This window comes from Abramis brama (genome assembly GCF_963993115.1).
Source record: "Abramis brama genome assembly, chromosome: 6".
Classification (NCBI taxonomy): domain Eukaryota; kingdom Metazoa; phylum Chordata; class Actinopteri; order Cypriniformes; family Leuciscidae; genus Abramis; species Abramis brama.
Window position 1 is genome coordinate 41,330,781 of NC_139968.1, and position 20,492 is coordinate 41,351,272.

At 37.4% G+C, this 20,492-nt stretch overlaps 1 protein-coding gene across 1 annotated transcript in view; it reads right to left on the reverse strand.

The window, feature by feature from the left end:
- Positions 1 to 3,321: 3,321 nt before the first annotated feature.
- The window catches only part of LOC311085938 (uncharacterized protein), a gene marked incomplete at both ends in the record, with an annotated part of 64,197 nt that continues 47,026 nt past the window's right edge, over positions 3,322 to 20,492 (reverse strand). Inside the window, 3 exons of the mRNA XM_084118557.1 lie at positions 3,322 to 3,357; positions 5,009 to 5,112; positions 7,847 to 8,061. Coding sequence (XP_083974683.1) covers positions 3,322 to 3,357; positions 5,009 to 5,112; positions 7,847 to 8,061 — 355 coding nt within the window. The remainder of the gene's footprint in view (positions 3,358 to 5,008; positions 5,113 to 7,846; positions 8,062 to 20,492) is intronic.

Genomic DNA, 20,492 nt, shown 5'->3' on the forward strand with positions numbered 1-20,492 from the left:
TTCTCCAGTGTTGTAACGTATTTCCCAGTGAAAAGGAATATTGAACAGAGGGCAGGATTTTACTCTAGCGCTCCTTTGACTTTGATTAAAGATTACCACGGCAAACAATTTTTTTCTGTGTATTAACTTGCACGGATTAATTTTTCACCACAAGACTAGTAACATGCGCTAACAAAGTAAATAAGGTCAATTTTGATTTCAGTTGGACTTTAAATTATGATTTGATTATTTTCCTGAGGCCATCAGTCCCTCTTCTTCACTTCACTTCACTTTATTTACTTATAAAGCACTTTTAAACTGCACCTGCAGACCAAAGTGCTGTACAATCAGCAGCATTAAAAAACACATAAAAACACAATACAACTTACTATACAGATACTAGCCCAACCTCTCAAAGGCTAAAGACAAGAAGTACTTTTTAACAAGAGCTTTAAAAACATTTAAAGATGTGATCTCTCTAAGTTCTGCAACAGCAAAGGCCTGATCGCTTTTTTGAGATAGAGGGACAGAAAGCAATGACTTATTATTTGATCATAAAGACCTAGGTGCTTGATGAAGAGCAATAAGCTCAGATACATAAGCAGGAGACATCACATGTGTAAGAGGGTTAAAAACAAATGTTACTATAAATGTCTTTCACCAAAATGACTGGATCATCTGCCAGTAGACACTGCTTCAGACTTTTCTGATATTCAGTTTTCTGAGAGCAAACCTGCACGATCGAGCTTCTGTCGATATATGAGTGGAAACACAGAGTTGGTCGTCAAACACAAGCCCCAGGATCCTTGCTGTCCTGGTTGGTGTTAGTGTTGTGGACCTCAGTTACACAGTGAGGTTGTGGTCAACTGATGGGTCTGTAGGAGATACAAGGATCTCCATCTTTGCACGGCTGACCTGTAGATGATGCTCCTTCATCCAGGCAGAAATGTCTGAATACAAGCTGACGGGATCATCAGGTGGAAATTACAGATAGAGCTTCATGTCTTCTGCATAGCAGTGGTAGGAGAAGCCATGCACATGTATGATCTTTCCCAGTGAAGCTGTGCAAATGGAGAAAAGAGGAGCGAGCACTGAACCTTGAGGCACTCCAGTGACTAGATGATACCCCTCCTCTCCATGAAACCTGGAAAAATCTTTCTGTGAAGTAAGACTGAAGCCACTGAAATACCGTACCAGTGATGCCCGAGTCAGAAAGGGCGGACAGGAGGATCTGGTGCTTTACAGTGTCAAAGGCAGCTGACAGGTCTAGTAGAATAAGGACAGATGATCTGGCGTTCGCTCTTCCCAGCCGTAGAGTTTCAGCAACGGTCAGCAGGGCGGCTGTGTCCACTTTTGAAGCCAGACTGGTCGTCATCGAATAGGTTTTTCTGTGACAAAAATGCAGAGGGCTGATTGAACACAACTCTTCCAAGAGTTTTTGACACAAAGGGAAGAAAAGAGACTGGTCTGTAGTTGTGGGTTGGCTTAGGGAAGGGACACACTAAACCCTTGCCAAAGAACTAGAGCTAATAAAGGCCGACTGTGTTGTTACAATATTTTATTCTTACAGTTTTAACTAAATGTTACACTGGTTCAGTTCTATACAGAAGAGAACATGACGTTTTTCACATTGGTCTGCAGAAAAACAGCGACGGGCCGAATGGAAATGTAATGGACTCTCTGACAGTAGATGGCGCTTATGGATCAGCAGAAATAAAGCTGTTTCACTGGTAACCTCTGAACACAATGCAGCGTTGTGCTTATAAAAACACAGTCCAGCTCAAAAGATTTCTTTAACTGCACTGTAGTTTGCCAACATACAAGCTAGCTATAGTTGCAATGTGTTATTTAGCTAACTTCGAAACTTCTACGCTTTCATCTGAGGCTGTTTCACCCGATGCCTTTTTGTCAAACATATGACTGCGATCTGAGGATGTCCTAAAATGTACACCGTACTGTCAAATAGTGCCATATTTAAGGGGAAAGGGTTTTGGATTTCGGACACAGCCATGATCAAGACGATCTGCTGAAGTTCAAACTGAGCGTCAGAACGGGGAAGAATGGTGATTTAAGTGACTTTGAACGTGTCATGATTGTTGGTGCCAGACGGACTGGTCTGAGTATTTCAGAAACTGCTGATTTACTGGGATTTAAACACACAACCATCTCTAGGGTTCACAGAGAATGGTCTGAAAAAGAGAAAATATCCAGTGAGCTGGTTTTAGTTTGAGTTCACTCCTGGTATCATGTTTTGTTCAGTGATTTGAATAAAATATTTCTCAGTGCAGTTTCAACATGTCTGTTTATTTTCTCTGAACACTTCAACATGTGGTTTTATTCTTCATTATTCGTTTCACAGTATTCGTCACATAATACTGAACACAGCGCCATCTAGTGGCTTTCTTGAGTAACAGACACAATCACTGAAACTCATTACAGAGACTGAGTAAATAACTCCTGATAACATGTGAGTTCAGGGTGAGCCACTAGATGGAGGTGTTGCTCCTCAGACGAAACCACAGAGACAAATCACACTAGAGATTTAAAGACTTTATCGTTCCCTGTTGGAGGAAATGGAGCATCGATATGTTGTGTTTATGTATTTCACTGTGATCTCAAAGTATATTATAATGTGTCCCAAATCAGTATTTTCTCAGGATAAAGGAGAAGCTGTTTGTTTATTAGTGTGGATAGAAAAAAATAAAAATAATGAGCTAATAATGTAAACATTTACAAGTAATGTTTTTTAAATAATATTTTAATAATGTAAAGCTTTAAATGTTCCACAGGTCAGAATCTCTAAACTACATATAGAGTCTGTATTCCTCCAGAGGGCGCTTAACATGATAAATGTAATTAAATATGGAGAAACTCTTGAACCTCAGAGTGAGAAACTTTATTGATAAAGGCAAGAAAAAACATACAGCAAATATGCAGCAGTAGTAAAGTGAGATCTGTGTCTCTTTATTCACGTTTTTTTTCTATCTGAGAGAAATATAAACAATAAAGACTGACAAATAAGATTTTTTTTTAAATCCCTAAATAATCAAGCTCAAATATTCAGTATTACTTATGACAAAAACAGAAAACACACTTGAAGAACCTTTAAAGCTCAGCGTCCTGTTTTCATTTTGATACTTCCTGAAAAAGATGAACATATCAAGGCATAAATATCTGACATACATTAAAATATGCAGTATCAGTTTGTGAGAAATGACATCATCAATCATGTACCTGATGTGTGAATATGTGCTTGATCTCCTTCAGCTCTTCTGGATCTGATGTCATAAACCACAATAATGAGAGTAGCCACGCCCACCAGAGCAGAGAGGACCAATCGGATCACAGCTTCAGTAGGACCACACCAGTGGACAGAGTCTGAGGAATAAACACATCAAACTGAGATCAGATCAGTCAATAAACACTAATATCAGCGCTGACATCAACTAATATTTCTGAATACACAGAAATATGATCAAATCAAATCTAATCAACAATCTTATATTCAGTTCCAAGTGAGTTTTTATACGGTCTGTCATCTCAAACTGTAAAATGATTCAACAATTCAACATGTAAATAGTAAATAAGAATATTTGAAGGAGAAGAAAAATGATCTCTACTCACCATAGACAGAAACTCTGAATGCTTTTGATGTGAACAATTTTCCTGCTGAATACATCAGTAGTTTATAATCTCCCTCATGTTCAGTTGTGGTGTTTGTGATGGTCAGAGATCCAGTTTGATCGTCCAGCTTCAGTCTGTCTCTGAATCTCCCATCAAGAACATCATCATATACAGTGATTCTGTCGGCCCGTTTATTGATTTCTGCTATTAAAATGTTTTCATCTCCAAACCTCCACTGAACCCGATAATAATCCTCTATTTCAGTAAGATCAGAGTTTAGAGAGACTGAATCTCCCTCCAACACTGACTTCACTTCATCTGTCAAACACACAGAGAAAACAAACCGAAATAGTGTTTGCAAAGATTAATACTGTTAAATTACTTTATAATGGTTTACTAAATTGAATAGTTTAAAATTGACTTTTAAAAATAAACAATATAAAATAACAAAATCCTGTATGAATTAATTGAAATTTTTTAATTAAAGGGGTGGTTGATTATGATTTGACTTTTCTAACTTTAGTTAGTGTGTAATGTTGCTGTTTGAGCATAAACAACATCTGCAAAGTTACAACGCTCAAAGTTCAAAGCAAAGGGAGATATTTGCTTTTAAAGAAATCGCTTTTTAGGGACTACAACCAACGGATGGTAGAGACTACACCACATTCCCCCTGGCTAAGTGACATCACTAATCCTAAAATTTACATAAACTCCGTCCCCTGAACACGATTTATAGATTATCCAGACAGAATATGCTAATCAATGACTAGAAGATAACTACACATAAGCTACATAAATTCCTCAACTAACCGTTCAGAAATGTCCTGTTGCATTCTACGTTGTCACTTCTTCTCGAGTCTCTCCATTATTGTCTGACTCCAGTTTGAACATAAAAGCCTAAAGGTTTTTGAAATGTTCAGTGCATGTCTGTGTGAGGTAAAAGGACACAAGCTGTTGTAGCTCCGCCCTCTGTGCCGGGAGCAGCAACTCGTTTGCATTTAAAGGAACAAACACAAAACGGTTCATTTTTGCTCACCCTCAAAAAGTGACAATTTTAACATGCTATATAAAAATATCTGTGGGGTATTTTGAGCTAAAACTTCACATACACACTCTGGGGACATCAAAGACATATTTTACATCTTGTGAAAAGGGCATTATACCACCCCTTTAAAAAAAAAAAAACGGTGCAAATGTTTTTGAACTCACCAATGACAAAGAGAATAAACCTCTTAATCTCACTATAGTTAATTTTGTGATAATCTCCAGCATGTTCAGTTCTGGTGTTTGTGATGGTCAGAGATCCAGTTTGTTTGTCCAGCTTCAGTCTGTCTCTGAATCTCCCATCAAGAACATTATCATATACAGTGATTCCGTCGGCCCGTTTATTGATTTCAGCTATTACAGTGTTTTCATATCCAAAAAACCACCGAATCTTATCATAATCCTTCATTTCAGTAAGATCAGAGTTTAGAGAGACTGAATCTCCCTCAATCACTGACTCCACTCCTGTATCACCAAAAACACACACACACACACACACACACACACACACACACAGAGCAAACAGAAACAGGGTTCATCACAGATTAAGAAGGTCACTTGATGGTTATGTAAGGCTTGATTTTCCTACTAAGACAAAAGCTGAGATAAAACGCACCCTGCAATAAAGCAATAAAACGCACCCTAGACAGAAGATCTCAAAGAAAGAGCACAGGACATTGTGTTGTCCAAACATTTCTCCTTCCTTATCTCTGCATCCCCCTCTCCCTTCTCCCTTCCTCTCCCCCTGAGTCAAGTCACTAAAAGTTCACTGAGGAATGTATATATACCGCATATGATGTATCTTGTGAATCTATTGTTTTTTTCTTTTCATGTTTGGTATCATGTTAAACGTCTCAGTGCAAGTGGTAAAATTGTATTAGTTTCACTGCAGTCATTGGTATTATGAGAAAGATTGAACAAGAATTCTGTTCTCCTCTATGGGTGGTGTCTCTCAAGATATCTGATAATTCTCCCCTCTCCCCTGAAACCAGGTGTTACCCCCTGGGGTACATGAATTGACCCAAAACAACTCTAAACATTATTTGTACAAGCATTTTTTTCTGGTCTGTGTATAAGAGTAAGTGGCAGAGCAGTCTTTGGGAACCTGCAACCAGGAAAACCCCCATGCAGTGCGGTGTCAGTGGCTTCCTGAGTCTTGCACTCAGAACACACTCACACACACTGTGTGTCTCTGTCAGGAGCATTTCTTACTCTTAGAGTCATCTTTGAGCTATCGATGTTATGTATTTATTTATTACTGAATTGGATTTTATTTGTTTAATTGTGCAATTGGCATGATACATTTTACCTGACAAATAAAATGTTTTATTTGATTTATTCTGAATTATTCTGAAATCATTATATCTAGTAGATTACTGGTAGTGTCTGTGTAGTCTGGTGTTTCCGCAAATCTCTGTCCAGGATAGATCAAACTGAAGGCACTATGAATGGAGCATGGGGCACATCGTAAAGGAGACCTTCTGATTCTGTCTATCGCTAACTTAACATGTTGCATCTCGCGGCTATTAAAAAAAAAGTTTTTGTTATGAGTCATCAGTGAGCGACCGCTTAAGGGTAAAATAGTTGCACTGCATCCTCTGACTATTTGAGAACTGGCTAGTTTGTGATCGTGAGCGCACATTCGTGACGTGACGTCTCAAAGCGACACCGGGTCCCTACTGAACGAATAATTAAAAGTATGGGATACTCAGAATAATCAAAGATCTAAATTAAATCATAATCAATATTTATGATTATTTACTAATAATAATTACATCAAATTAATCACTGTGCTTTGAAAATCTTTCGAGCACTAAAAAGTTCATGACTGATGTCATAACATATGGTTTAAACAACACCATTTAAGGCCCAGTCTTATAAAACATAGCTTTTTCTTTGGTCTTATTTCAGACTTTGCTAAACTCTTGTATGTTTTTCGAGGTCTCAAAAGAGACAAAATTAACAAACCAAAAAACAATCTTGGCCCCTCCATCAGACCTGTTTGTCCAACCTTCCTTTGCATATTCAAATACATTCTCAAAAGAATGCAAATTATAACATTTCAGCCCAAAATCAAGAATAGTGTGTCCAATTCTATATTGTAGTCACAAAAAATCTTTAAATTGAGCAATGATTTGACACATGCTCTCAGTATTTGCCGTTCATAAAATGTTCACAGCATCAAAGTCTATAACTGGTTTCCAGTTTGGTTTGTTGCTGTGTACACAATGCTCATGCCAGCACAGCTGGAGCTGCAGGGCCAAACGCCTTCTAAAAGATCAGTGAGATGATAGCAAGTCAGTCTGTACTAATTACTTTAATCAATAACTAAATCAGAATACTATCATCTGAAAAATATTGCAAGAATTAGATGCTTTGTTTCCAGACAAGACTTAGAGAAACTTGTTCATGCTTTCATCACCAGCAGGGTGGATTATTGTAATGGACTCCTCACTGGCCTTCCCAAAAAGACCATAAGACAGTTGCAGCTCATACAGAACGCTCTTGCCAGGATTCTGAGCAGAACCAGAAAATATGAACATATCACACCAGTCCTCAGGTCTTTACACTGGCTCCCAGTTAGATTTAGGATTGATTTTAAAGTATTACTACTGGTATTTAAATCATTAAATGGCCTAGGACCTCAATACATTGCAGATATGCTCACTGAATATAAACCCAACAGATCACTCAGATCATTAGGATCATATCAGCTAGAGATACCAAGGGTTCACTCTAAGCATGGCGAGTCCGCTTTTAGCTATTATGCCAGCCACAGCTGGAACCAGCTTCCAGAGGAGATCAGATGTGCTCCTACAATAGTCACATTCAAATCCAGACTCAAAACACTTCTGTTTAGCTATGCATTTAATGAATGAGCACTGTGCCACTGTTCGTCCGACTGTTTGTACTGTACTGTATATTATTTTTTATTTTTCTAAACTGTTTTAATTATTCTTATTTCTTTTTCTTATTTTAACTTCTTCTATGTAAAGCACTTTGAATTGCCATTGTGTATGAAATGTGCTATATAAATAAACTTGCCTTGCCTACTTTACAGTTTATAAAAGTACATTTTAAATTTTAATTTTAAATGAATATCATCATTAAACACCAAAAGCAAAATGAGGTTTGAATTATTAATTAAATATTTGTCCAGATTAAAACATAAAACAGGGGAAACAAGTATTTAACTCACCAAAGACTAAGAGAAAGAAATTCTTGATCTCACGGTTGGTCTGTAGTCTAAAATCTACAGAATGTTCAGTTGTGGTGTTTGTGATGGTCAGAGATCCAGTTTGATTGTCCAGCTTCAGTCTGTCTCTGAATCTCCCATCAAGAACATCATCATATACAGTGATTCTGTCGGCCCGTTTATTGATTTCAGCTATTAAAGTGTTTTTATCTCCAAACCTCCACTGAATCCAATCTTCATCCTTCATTTCAGTAAAAGGAGAGTTTAGAGAGACTGAATCTCTCTCAATCACTGACTCCAGTCCTGAATCACCAAACACACACACACACACACACACGTATGCACGCACACACACACACACACACACACAGAACAAGAAACAGGGTTCATCACAGATTAAGACGGTCACTTGATGGTTTATAAAAGTAAAAGTAAATAGTTTGACATTTAAATTCGAAATGAATATCATCATTAAACAACAGAAGCAAAATGGAGTTTGGATTAATAATTGTATCTTTGTGCTGATTAAAATATAAAACAAGTGAAACTGAAATTTAACTCACCATAGACAATGAGCCTAAATCTCTTGATCTCACTGTTGATCTGTAGTTTATAATCTCCTTCATGTTCAGTTCTGGTGTTTGTGATGGTCAGAGATCCAGTTTGGAACCGCCTCAGTCTGTCTCTGAATCTCCCATCAAGAACATCATCATATACAGTGAAGCTGTCGGCCATTACATTGATTTCTGCTATTAAAGTGTTTTCATCTCCAAACCTCCACTGAATCACATCATCATCCTTCATTTCAGTAAGACCAGAGTGTATAGTGACTGAATCTCCCTCAATCGCTGACACTGACTCCTTGACTGCATCACCAAACAAACCTGAAGAACAGAGTTTTTCACAGATTAAAGCTTTAAAATCACTTGATGTTGGTTTGATGAAGCTTCACTAAAATACTTTTAATCATTTAAATGTGAAATTAATAATATTCTGCAGCAGCACAAAGACAAAAGATGATGAATGAAAAGAGAAATAGATTTATACATGGAACAATAACTAAAAAAGTCACTTTTACTGTAATGTTTAATGTCACACTAAAACTAATGCTGTATCTGAGCTTCATATTTATATTATTTTATTTAATCAATCCATAATAACTGAGTTTAGAGCTGAATTCAAACTTGATCTGACAGTAAAATCATAGTTGAATTTTTTCTATATGAGACTAACAGTGAATGTTGATCCTCTCTGACTAATTTAACCAGTAATTTATCACATCAGAACAGAAACAACTGAAGTCATAAAAACACATTTAAAACTCACAACACTCTGATTTAATGTAAAGTCTCAGTCTCTGAGGTTTTAAGAGATTTCAACCCTGGTGTCGTTCAAAGGTCCTAAAGAAGAAGATCTGTTTTGTATATCTGTCGTGGGATCAAACAACCTCTGCCGTTATCTTGGTCGGGCACGAGCTGTGCCTGTCAGTCTTTTCCAAACTATCTAACGTTGACAACGTTCTTCCTTTAGTTGAACTCATCTCTTTGAAGCTTGCAGGGCTGTAAAGTTCTTAGCTGGGGGTTTTGGTTAGTTAGCGTAGACTGGCTGGAGCCTGGATTTTGTGGTTCTGGATTGGTGATTTGGGGTCTGGAGTGTTGAGTTCTGTGTGGAAGTATGTTTGAACGAATCACCTGGAAGATTCATTTGTGTTTCGCCCTCAAATCCTACATGTAAGATTGTTGTATCATAATTGTAACATAAGATCCCCTTAGTTTCAAAATACCTATAATATAAATAATTTAATTCTTCTTTATTCCTAAAACTTTACATGTTGTAGGTACACTATAATTACCGAAAGTTACACTGTAAATTAGTTTTAAATACGCAGTTCTTTGCGGGCTGTAATCTAAAGCGTTACCAAGCAAACTCCAGCAGCTCGAGCTCTTACTAGAACCAGGAAGTGTGATCATATTAGCCCGGCTCTGTCAACACTGCGTTTGCTCTCTATCAAACATTGCATACATTTACAAATCATGATGATTACTATAAACTACTATTACTAAGATCAGAGTTTAGAGTGACTGAAATAAACAATATCATAAAACAACAAAAAGAAAAAGAGTTTAATTTAATTGTCATTAAAAACAGGTGAAACCAATAGGCTATTTAACCCTTTCACACGTGATTCTGACTGGGTGATTTTTTCAAGGCGACATTTATTTCAGAGCGTTTCCCGCTTGTTGTTTCCATGGCGAACCGTCATGATCTTGATTTAAAATGTGAGATGGCGCCGACATGTTTGTTTGCGCCGCAGTTCAAATTGTCTGAAGAGTTTGAATCTGACAGTTATGTGACATCATCATTGAACATTGCAAATCCCAAATGTGGGACCGTATCACTCAAAAGGTTTACTCACTGTAGACACGGAGCCTGAACCTCTTGATCTCACTGTTGATCTGTAGTTTATAATCTCCTTCATGTTCAAATCTGATGTTTGTGATGGTCAGAGATCCAGTTTGATTGTCCAGCTTCAGTCGGTCTCTGAATCTCCCATCAAGAACATCATCATATACAGTGATTCTGTCGGCCGTTACATTGATTTCAGCTATTAAAGTGTTTTCATCTCCAAACCTCCACTGAATCACATCATCATCCTTCATTTCAGTAAGATCAGAGTTTAGAGAGACTGAATCTCTCCTCCACACTGACACTGACTTTACTTCATCATCAGCAATCACTCCTGAAGAACAGAGTTTTTCACAGATTAAAGCTTTAAAATCACTTGATGATGGTTTGATGAAGCTTCACTAAAATACTTTAATCATGTAAATGTGAAGTGATTAATATTCTGCAGAAGTTCAAAGACAAATGATGAGGAATGAAAATGATAAATAGTTAAACAGTTTTATATAATCAAGTGACTTTAATCTCAAATAAGAGTGTTTTCTCTCAGTAAAATCACACATTATTTGTTTCTATACGAGAATAACAGTGAATGTTAATCCTTTCTGACTAATTAAACCAGTAATTTATCACATCAGAACAGAAACAACTGAAACCAGAAAAACACATTTAAAACTCACCATCCAGACGCCACAAACACAAACAGAGCAAAACTAATTTGAGAAACAGTTTCTTCATCGGTTCACTGAAAAGCCCACGATAGTAACTCTTAATGTCTGAAACACTCAGATTGATCTGAAAGACTGAACTGAGATATTTATCTGGTTGTGGTGTGAATCCTCCCCCAACCTCAGTAAGTTTCCGCTCACACATCCGTCTCCTTTAACATCACGAAAATCAACAAGCTTTTGCTGATCTTATAGAAGAGTGTAATCACTGTTTTGCTTCATAGCTGAAATGAACTCATTTCACAATTGATTAAATTAACTGAACTGAATCAACACTGAACTGACTTCAGCTGAACAACAGCACTATTGTCTTTTTAGAGCTGCTGTACAACAGAATTGATTGAGGTTACAGGACTTAGTTCGGCATCAGTCCACCTCATTTATGGTGTGTTCATCAGGTAAGAGCCTTTTTTTGGGAGCAGGGGCCTTTGCGTAAGTTCCCCTCCTAGAAGTCTACAGTAATATGAGGGATGAGTCTGTAGACACACTTTCAAGTTTTCTTTGGGGGCAAAAATTTCTGGTATGGAGTCGCCCTTAGCTTGACCCAGGTTAGGCCAGGACATATTGCAGCCATTTCTGTTTACTCAGGAGCAAACCCTCTGAGCAACTATCTGTGAGACATAAGGGTTACGCACAGATGCTCGAGTCCCACACTTGTGTTGTCATTGCAAGACTACCTCGACAGACACCACTGTCACGGGTTGAGCTGCGGCTTTAAATAGACTTATAGATCATGACTGCAGGGAAGGTCTTCATCTCCCAGATCTGAGGAAATCATGTGTTGGTTTAGCATAAAACTTTAGCATCACCTGGAGATGAGGGCTGTATTTCTAGTTTGGAAACAAATTTGAAGGGTTAATATGTGTTGATCCAGACTGGTATAATTCTGTAGAAAAATGGAAACGACTGAAGCCATAACAATACATTTAAATCTCACCAACCAGATACCATAAACAGAGCAAAACTAATTTGACCAGTTGTGAGATAATCAGAACAATAAATCAAGTAAATTGGTAAATCTAGTTCAGTAGTGAGCAGGAAGTAAAGCCGCGAAATCAAGGCCCCGCCCTCACTCTCGGTGTGAAATAATTAATTATAGAAATTTAGATATTAAATTTAAAGCTCCAATCTCTTCAAGTCCTCAGAAGATCCCGAAAAAAAGTCTGTTGGTGCTTCAGTGACTACTTTGCTCAGAGAACCTGTCAATCACAGCTGTCAATCATGACGTCACACTACTGTTTTTATAGTATCAAATAACTAAAAACAAACTTATTTTAAAAACAAACACTTGAATTTACATCAGCGTGATAAAAACTACAGTAGCCTAAATGACAGAAACCACCTTCGGAAAAAAGATATTTGAAGTGTAATTAAATTGTTTAGTTGGTCTCAAGTCCCGTTGAATAACACAGGGAGGCGGGGCTTATGACCTATACTAGGACCAGTCACTGGGGGGCGATCAAAACGCTTTGGCTTCACTTTTCAGGGCTTGTGTGGCATGCTAGGTCCACACTAGACGTGACGTGACTGCGAGATGCATACAAATCAATCAAAACCCACATTCAATCAGAACAGTGTGGACGGAGTCTCGCAGCACCAGAGAATAATCTTGACGGCACTCACAAGGAAATGGATATGTAGCTACTAATCAAATTCACAAATATTACACCACTTAAACATTATTCAAATACAAAGGCTACTGAGTTACTAAAACAATCTTTGTCAAATAATACACTTGTTTGTTCATGGTTTGAACGTTCTTGTTTCCATTTGTTTAATTTCAAGGAGGTGAATTATCCATTGTTGCTTTTACAGCTACTAAGCTGGAGCACTAAATGATATTCAAAGTCACATTACACGCTTTTAACATCATATAAAGCACATAAACAGTACCTGAGATTATCATTGCCACACTTTGTGTTTGTTGTTCCAACGCGGCGTCGCAGAAAAATTTAAACCGTTTCTAAAATATAATCGTCGTCGTGTCGCCGTTGCGGCTAGTTAGGACAAACACTCTGATTAACATGGAAAAGATGCCTTTTGTTGTGCTTCGTCGCGTGTAGTTAGGACACGGTGTTAGGATCACTTGAAAATGAAAGGCAGGTGTTTTTGATTAGGGTTGGAGATGAACTGTGCAGGACAGTCGATCTGCAGGGGCAGGATTGGGCACCCCAATTTAGAGAAAAAATTTTTTTTGTTACCGGAAGGTTTTGGTCTTGGGAAAATTTGCTAAGAAATGCTTGAGTTGATAATCAGATGTTTTGCTTTTCATTGCAGACTTTGGTATTTTGGCGAATCTGAGCAAAATGAGCAAAATTTAAAACTAGTTGAAACACATGTGCTTAGCTAAGTGCTAAAGCATGCTATTATCTGCAGTGTTGGAGGTAACTTATTACAAGTAACTTGAGTTACGTAATCAGATTACTTTTTCAAGTAATTAATAAAGTAATGCATTACTTTTCAAATTTACAACAAAATATCTGTTACTTTTCAAATAAGTAACGCAAGTTACCTTGTTTTCCCATTTATTGACAGAGCTCTCTTGCCCTCATATTGAGACAAATGCAGACGAAGTGCAGAGGCGTTGTGTGTAAACATGATGGTTATTGTAGTTCTAGACTAAATGTCCTCAAAATGAATAAAATCAGTGAAATGAATCTTATTGGCCAATGTACTTGCTTCTGACCTTCGATGATTCAGTTTAACCATAAGCAAAAATGACTAAAGATTTTTTAGTTTTTTATTGGTAAAGTGAGTGTTAAACTTTTCTCCTGCATCCTATTCTTCTGTTATCAAGAACAGCAGCAGCTCTGAAAGGTTTGCTTGAGCTGATCACTTTACTGTACATGTGTGAATTTACATTTCCTTCAACCTGAGGCTTATTATTTCACTTTTGGTGTGAAAGGTGAAATGTCTTTACATTTGCCCAAAAAACAAAAATAAAAAAACAAGCCCAGCCCAGGTGAAAAAAAGTATTGCAAAAGTAATATAATGCATTACTTTTATAAAAAAGTAACTAAGTAACGCAATTAGTAACTTTTTAAGGGAGTAAAGCAATATTGTAATGCATTACTTTTCAGAGTATCTTTCCCCAACACTGATTATATGCATAAAACAGGAAGTTGTTGTAACTCAAGCATGCAATGTCCAATCTCCCCCAAACTTCACATGTCTGATAAATGCCCTGGCCTGAAGACACATAGGCCTACATGCCTAAATGTAGTTATAGACATAGCGCCACCAGCATTGAAATTCTCGCCTAACAGCTTCTGTCAACATAAAGCCCGCCTTCTTTGATTAGATTTATCATCTCAAATATTTTTTGACAATGACGAGTGGTCAGATGACGGCTGAACTCAGCTCAGATGAGAAGGTCTGTTTAATATTGGTGCTGTGCAATATCTCTGCAGTACCAGAGAGTACCAATTAGGCAATTATTTCACAAAATACACCTAAAAAAAATAGCGAAGTCCGGACCTCGGTGACCTCATAGCGGCTACGGCCATGTCTTTGAGCCATAGCTGCGTGTCATTTATTATGAAAAACAAAATGTAAAAATTTAAAAATGTAAAAAGTAATGTTCACCACAAGCACCATTTTACCCAAAAAACTTTTCTGTGGGACAACGCAAGGCTCAATTTTTATTTTATTTTTCTGGGTTAGGACTACTAAATGAACAGAACTATTCAATGTATTTTATTCTCACAGTGTAAAAGCCACCAACTAGTAAGAGTTAATAGAGGCCAGCTGTGGTGTAAGGGTGGATTTCCTGCAGTGGTTCAAGCTGCAAGACTGCCAAATGACTAAAGAAACGTTATTAGCAAGATGGTAGAAAACTGCACATTTCTTGTCTATTCCACCCACTGCTACTTAAACCAACGACGGAAATAAGTGCAGTTACAAGAGAGTGTTGCTATAGAGAGTGACAATATTGTATTGCAATAGGTAGCACTTCAAAGTCAATACCAAATCAAAACTAGTTAGCACATGATTTGTAATTTAAATGATTTAATGACAATATGGTTATGGTAACACTTAAAATAGATGTATGAGATGATAAAAACTTGTACCATTAATTATACCCAGCTTATATGTAAAATGTTACCAGACAGAGAGTAAGAGAGAGAGAGAGAAAGTGAGTTAGAGAGAGAGAGAGAGAGAGAGAGAGAGAGAGAGAGAGAGACTTTGACTTTTACAACCTCTTTATTCTACATAAAAAATGTAGATTTGACATTCACATTAAACACACATTTTATAATAAATAAATAAACATATATAAACCATGTTCTTAACACATTCATTTATAAATCACCCATTAAAAAAATTCATTACCAATTAAAACCCAACCCCCCATACTCATTCACTGAAACCAGTGCTTCCTTAACACACCATCTCCATTTAAAGAAAATAGCATTATTAACATGCTTGTAATATGTATATTCTATAACCACTCGTGCTTCCACTAAGGATCTGAACAAGGCCACCATACAAATGTCTCTTCCTGCATTCTTTTCCTGATGAGATTTCAAAATTGCTAATTTAGCCTGACCAATGACAAAATTAGCAAGTACACATTGTTCTCGTAAAGATTTCTTATAATAACAGCCCAATATAAATAAGCTATTGGTATACAGAAACCCTAATTTTGTTATTATTTTTCTCAACAGTTCAAAAATAGGAACAAGTCTAGGGCAGTCACAAAACATATGAAAAATAGTATCAAGCGCATCACAAAATGGGCAATTCAATGAAACATTTTCATTCATCCTGGCAACAAATTGATTTGTAGCCAAGATACAATGGATCAGTCTCCAATTAAGATCACCACATCTCTTAGAAAGTGGAGGTTTATACAAAAGTCTCCAAGATGGAAAAGTATCTTCAGATATAGAGAGTTGAGCTCTCCATTTAGTATCAACTTTTCCTTTCAATTGACCCAAATGTAAAGTTTTAACACATATGTGATACAATATTTTTTTCCCTATACCAACAAAAAACATTTTTCCATAGCCTTTCAATAAGGAAATCGAACCAGAGTCATCAATGCCACATTCTTTAGGAAACACCTTTAACTGAGGAAAGTTCAGCCATACTACACCATCTTCCAAAACATGATTAACAAAATGATCAAGTGATAAAGGAATGGAGGATTTAAAACCCCTAACAAATCCTTCTATAATTCTAAGAGAATTCAAGCCAACTTGATCAGCAAGTGACTGCGAAGTTCTCCATTGGCCTCTACTTAAATCAATCAAATCAATAACTTTAGTGACACCAGTATTAAAAAATCTATCGATTAAAGATTGAGATATATTTGATGGAAGCTCAATAAGAGGATTAAAAAAAATAGGTTCCTCCACACCATAATGCTCCTCAGCAGTTCTTGATATTTCAAACAAGTCCCATGATTTGAGCACTGAGACATAAAACCTAAAAGACAGATCAGAAAACTTTTTGACAAAAGTTTTCTTCATTAGGAATAATTGTTTGTCAATACCTATTCCACCTATCTCTTTAAGTATAGATCTCCCGAAACACACCCAAGGCACATCATTTGAACTATACAATAGTTTCTGCAATGTTTGCATCCTCATTGCCAAGATCTTTGACTCCAGATGTATAAGCCCTTGACCTCCCTCTGCCACTGGAAGGTAAAGGACTCCTGGAGGAAGCCAATGACATCCATCCCAGAAAAAATGAACCAATGCTTTTTGAACACATTTAAGCAAATCTTTTGGAGGGTCTAGAACAGTAAACTTATGCCACAACATTGAGGCTATAATGTTATTAATGACCAAGCATCTTCCTCTAAAAGAAAGTTGCGAAAGCAGCCATCTCCATCTCTGAAGCCTACCATTAACACGATCAATTAATCCCTCCCAATTCTTCTTTACATATTGTTCATTCCCAAAATAAACTCCAAGCATTTTGAATCCATCCCTGCCCCATTTACACTGTTTTGGCAATTTTGGAGGTACAAAAATTTGCCAATCACCCAGCAAAAAAGATGTACATTTTTCCCAGTTAATGCAAGCAGATGATGCTTTTTGAAAATTATTTAAACAAGAAAGTAACCTGGTAATATCCTCAGAATGTTTTATAACTATCGTTACATCATCCGCATAAGCAGTAAGTTTAATGGGAGCAATTTCAGGGGAATCAGGAAGAGAAACACCACATAACTGTTTCCTCAGCATAACTAAAAGTGGTTCTATAGACATTGCATACAGAAGGCCTGATAGAGGACAGCCTTGCCTTATGCCTCTGGTCACTGAAAAAGATCTAGTCAAAGATCCATTAATCTTAAGCATACTATAAATATCACTATACAGCAGCTTAATACAAGATACAAAGTATGGACCAAATCCAAAAGCTTCCAGAGCTTAAACATGTAGTGGTGGTCTACTCGGTCAAAGGCCTTCTCCTGGTCCAAAGAAAGTAAGCCAATGTCCAACTTGTATCTTTTTGCAACAGAAATGATGTCTCTCACCAAGAATAAATTGTCAAAAATTGTCCGCTTAGGAATGCAAAAAGTTTGGACATCATACAAATCTTGGCCCATTAGTTTCCAAAAGGATTTGTAAAATTCCACTGTAAGGCCATCTATCCCAGGTGACTTCCCGAGGCTCAACTCATGAACAGCCTGTGAAACCTCAGAAAAGGTCAAAGGATTGTCAAGCTGTAACCTTTCATCCTCTGAAATATTTGGCAAATCCTGTAAAAATTGGTCTGTTGTTGAGTCATCACACTGGTCAGAACAATACAAGTCCTCATAAAAAGAAATTGCATGAGACTGAATCTTTTGTTGATTAGTTGTCACTCGTCCATTTGGAAGTTTCAATTGATGAAATTGTTTTCGCTCCCTTGGCTTTTTTTCAAGTCCAAAAAAAAAAAAGTGGTGGGACTGTCCATTTCATTAAGTTGGGAAAATCTAGTTCTTAAAAAAGCAAATTTTCCTCTTTCCTCCAACATATTTTTCAACAGAAGCTTATTCTCTGTGATGTAATCAACAGAAGTTAGGTCATCACGAACATTCCTGACGCTTTGTTCAAGGATGCTTTGTTCTAAAATCTTAATTTCTTCTTTTAGGCTTCCGATACTTTGTGCAGTATATTGTTGGCAAAATATCTTTATATGGACTTTACCAATATCCCACCATTGACTTATACCCCTTTTCCACCAACAAGAACCGGGTGCTGGTTCAGAGCCAGAGCCAGAGCTGGTTCAGAGTTGGTTCGACTGACGAGCTTACTAAGAACTGGTTTGCCTTTCCACCGGCTAGAGAGCCACAACAGAGCCAGATCTTACGTCACTGTATACGTCTCATGTTGCCCAGCAACCGCTAGTGCGGTAGCGCCAAACACAAACACGCCAGGCTTGTTCGAGATGCATCGGCTTCTCGCAGATCGATCGCCGCATGACATCAAAGCACTGCGATAGCGATCTAAAAGCACAACACTCCCGCAGCTCCGATCGGTCCTCGCCGCTCCGATGCATCTCGAACAAGCCATCAACAATAACGGACGTTGCAATACTATGGATGCTCATGGGTTTGCAAAAATACATCGGAATCCAACGCGTTCGTGCAGCTCGCCGTAACTTATAGACGGATATTATAATCGAGCTGCTATTAGCTCGACTAGCTGCTATTTAAAAATGGCGGTCACAAGTTTCTATTCGTCTTGTTGGTCACGGTAACCCCGCCCCCAGCCCCTGACGCAAGCGGTTCTTTCTTGGCTCCGTTCTAGACCCTGCAATGATTTGGTGCTACTTAAGAACCAGTTTTAGTGGTTCGGAGCTGGTGCTTTGGCGGTGGAAAAACAAAGAACTGATTTGAAACTAGGCTCTGGCTCCGAACCAGCACCAGCTCTGCCTTGGTGGAAAAGGGGTATTAGTGACTGAAATCTATTTCTCTCTTCTCTCCAAGATTCCCAGAAAATATTGAAAGATTGAAGAAAATTGTGATCTTGTAAAAGTCTATTATTGAAACGCCACTGTGATTTATAGATTTTAGAAGATATAACCGAGACAGACATTGAAAAATAATGGTGATCAGAGAGAAAGGAGGGAGAAATACAACTATTAAAAAAAATATCTGTGTCTTTTTCTAACATAGAACCGATCCAATCTGGCTCCAGACAATCTATTTGAATTTCTCTTTAACCAAGTATATTGTCTCATCCCAGGAAAAGCCTCTCTCCATAAATCTACAAAGTCATGGAAATCAATCAGATTTTTCAAAATTCCAGCAGATAATGGATGGGGTTCATCATGATTCCGATCTAAATATGGATTTATTGTACAATTAAAATCCCCCCCCATTACAACCACATTATCTTGAGAACACTGTAACAAAGCATCAGAAAGTTTTCCAAAGAAAAGTACACGCTCCTGACCAACACTTGGTGCATAAACATTAAAGAAGGTATAATCAATTTCACCAAGAGTAATATCTACTCGCAAAATTCTACCAGGCATAATTTCAAGCATTACTGGTTGATTACCAATACGAGACGAAAAGAGCATGGCAACACCTGCACTTAAATTTGTTCCATGACTCAATAAAGTGTTTCCCTTCCAATCTCTAACCCAGTGTGCCTGATTTTGTAAATCTGTATGGGTTTCTTGAAGCAAGATTATATCTGCTTTTTTAAAGATTAAATAATCAAATAAAGCAGCTCTCTTAGTTGTGCCCCGGCAACCATTAACATTAAAGGTCCCGATGTTTAAGAATGTCATGTGGTAAATAAAAAAGGGGCACAAAAAAAACCCAGAAAAATAAATGCATGGAGAATCATGGCTATATTATTTCTTATGACAGACTTTCAATTTCTGCTTAACAGCACTGATGTGTTTCTTAAGTCTGTAACGTTTGGGCTGGTCAATTTCATCAAGTGTAGCTTTTCTCATAGCCATAGAAACAGATTCAACAAAAAGTTGTAAATCAGGAAAATGAATCTCAAGCTTAGGTTTTCGCTGATTAAATGTAGCATCAAGGAAATTATTAATCTGCTGAACAGAATAAAGAGACTTCAGTTTAAAACTGGAGGCTTTCCCTTCAGAATTTCCTTGAGAATTTAATTCAGTCACACCCGTTTCATCTGATGTATCACTGTCAGCACTATCATAGTCAATCAACTGAGATTCAACTTGTTCTAGCTCTAGTGGTGAGTCTGTTATATTCTGTGACAAATTTTCAACCAGCATTTGAGTCTCCCCCGCAAACTTAATCTGTGCATCAGAATCATCCACTTCATTTTTTTCCGCAGCAACTACTACAGAGTCATTTCCACCTCCATCATTCAAAAGTGCATCTGAATCAACAGAATGTTCATTTGCACTCACATTGCTTGGTGATTCAAGTACAATTTGATGTACTCTATCACCAGACAGAGTCATCGTCTCAACTTGTTCTTCATTTTTCTCACCCGCACTATGGTTTTCTGTAGCTGGAATTACTTGCTGTACATTAGCAGGTTCATCCTCATTTTCCACTACACTCACAGCCTCAACATTTA